The 1,164-nt window shown below is 30.4% G+C and overlaps 1 protein-coding gene across 1 annotated transcript in view; it reads left to right on the top strand.

Annotated features, from left to right (window-relative positions):
- Window positions 1-1,164, top strand: part of LOC106458849 (regulating synaptic membrane exocytosis protein 2-like) — a 72,786-nt gene that overhangs the window by 49,371 nt on the left and 22,251 nt on the right. The window contains exons 15-16 of the mRNA XM_022385200.1: window positions 314-385; window positions 682-834. Of these exons, the coding sequence (XP_022240908.1) occupies window positions 314-385; window positions 682-834 (225 nt within the window). The remainder of the gene's footprint in view (window positions 1-313; window positions 386-681; window positions 835-1,164) is intronic.

The raw sequence follows: 1,164 nt of genomic DNA, 5'->3' as shown, positions 1-1,164 counted from the left end.
TAATATATATATATATATATATATATATTCGCTTAAGACAAACTTTGTAAATCCCTATAGCTCTTACAAGACTTAAAATCTTTAAACTTGTTTGCACATACTTCATTTAGTATCTAGCACATTTTTGCAGTCTTTACTTACCTGAAACTTATTCAGTAAGATGATCAGTAAATATATATATATATATATATTAACATGAAGATTGTATGTATAATTTTACTGTAAAAATATTCTTTCTGAGACACACCAAAGCATTCAAAATGGCGCAGTGAAGTAAAAGATGTTAACAGAATATGTTTATAATTATTTACAGAAGAGAAATGTGACAAACAATCTGATAACCAAAACGAAAGCGTAGTCAAAAGCTCCTCTATGGATTTTACTTGTAAGTACAATGTTTCTTTAAAAAACTACTTTCTCATTGATCGGCCTTCCATAACTTTTATTCTAAGTAAGTTTCTTTTAAAATAAAAAATCCGTTTCGTTCCATTATTTACAACAGTCTCATAGTTGCTTATACATTTAATATAATATGTACTGATAGATCTTGTATTTTACTGCATTAATAACGTTACTTTAGCGACAAGTCAGAAAGATGTACGTCATTAGTTCTTTATAAAACAGTCATATAGAAGATTAAGATAGTCTTGATCCATATTAATGATTTAATCTTGGCTTCAGTGCTTCACCCAGAAGATGCGTGGGATCGATTACAGCAAATATCACCAGAAGACGACACTAAGCTCTGCCCTCACACCGACACTAAGAGTTTCCGATCAACATCTCCCAGTGGGAGGAACTCGGGGAAGCTAACATCTCAAGACAGTCTTCCCGGTAAAGTAAACATAAACTATAGTTGGGCATATAATGGCAAGTCTCTCCACGTTGTGAGCAAATCTAACACATGAAACAGTGTTTCCAACCTTATCTCGAATTTCGTTATCTTCTGTAGACAACTATGCAAACTTACACGATAACTAGAAGTTAAACCTAGAAGAAGATTATCTTGTATATTGAAATAGTAATTCCATTTTACGTAAATAGGTGGCACTGCCTGATATAAGTTTAAACTTTTATTAAAAATCGAATCCATCTATACTACAACAAATATGTTTACATTTTCTGAAAAAGTATATATATATATATATATATATATATATATAT

The sequence above is a fragment of the Limulus polyphemus genome, unplaced genomic scaffold, assembly GCF_000517525.1.
Source record: "Limulus polyphemus unplaced genomic scaffold, Limulus_polyphemus-2.1.2 Scaffold523, whole genome shotgun sequence".
Taxonomy (NCBI): Eukaryota; Metazoa; Arthropoda; class Merostomata; order Xiphosura; family Limulidae; genus Limulus; species Limulus polyphemus.
Note: the sequence above shows the minus strand (reverse complement) of the source record. Positions and strands in the feature narration are given on the sequence as shown.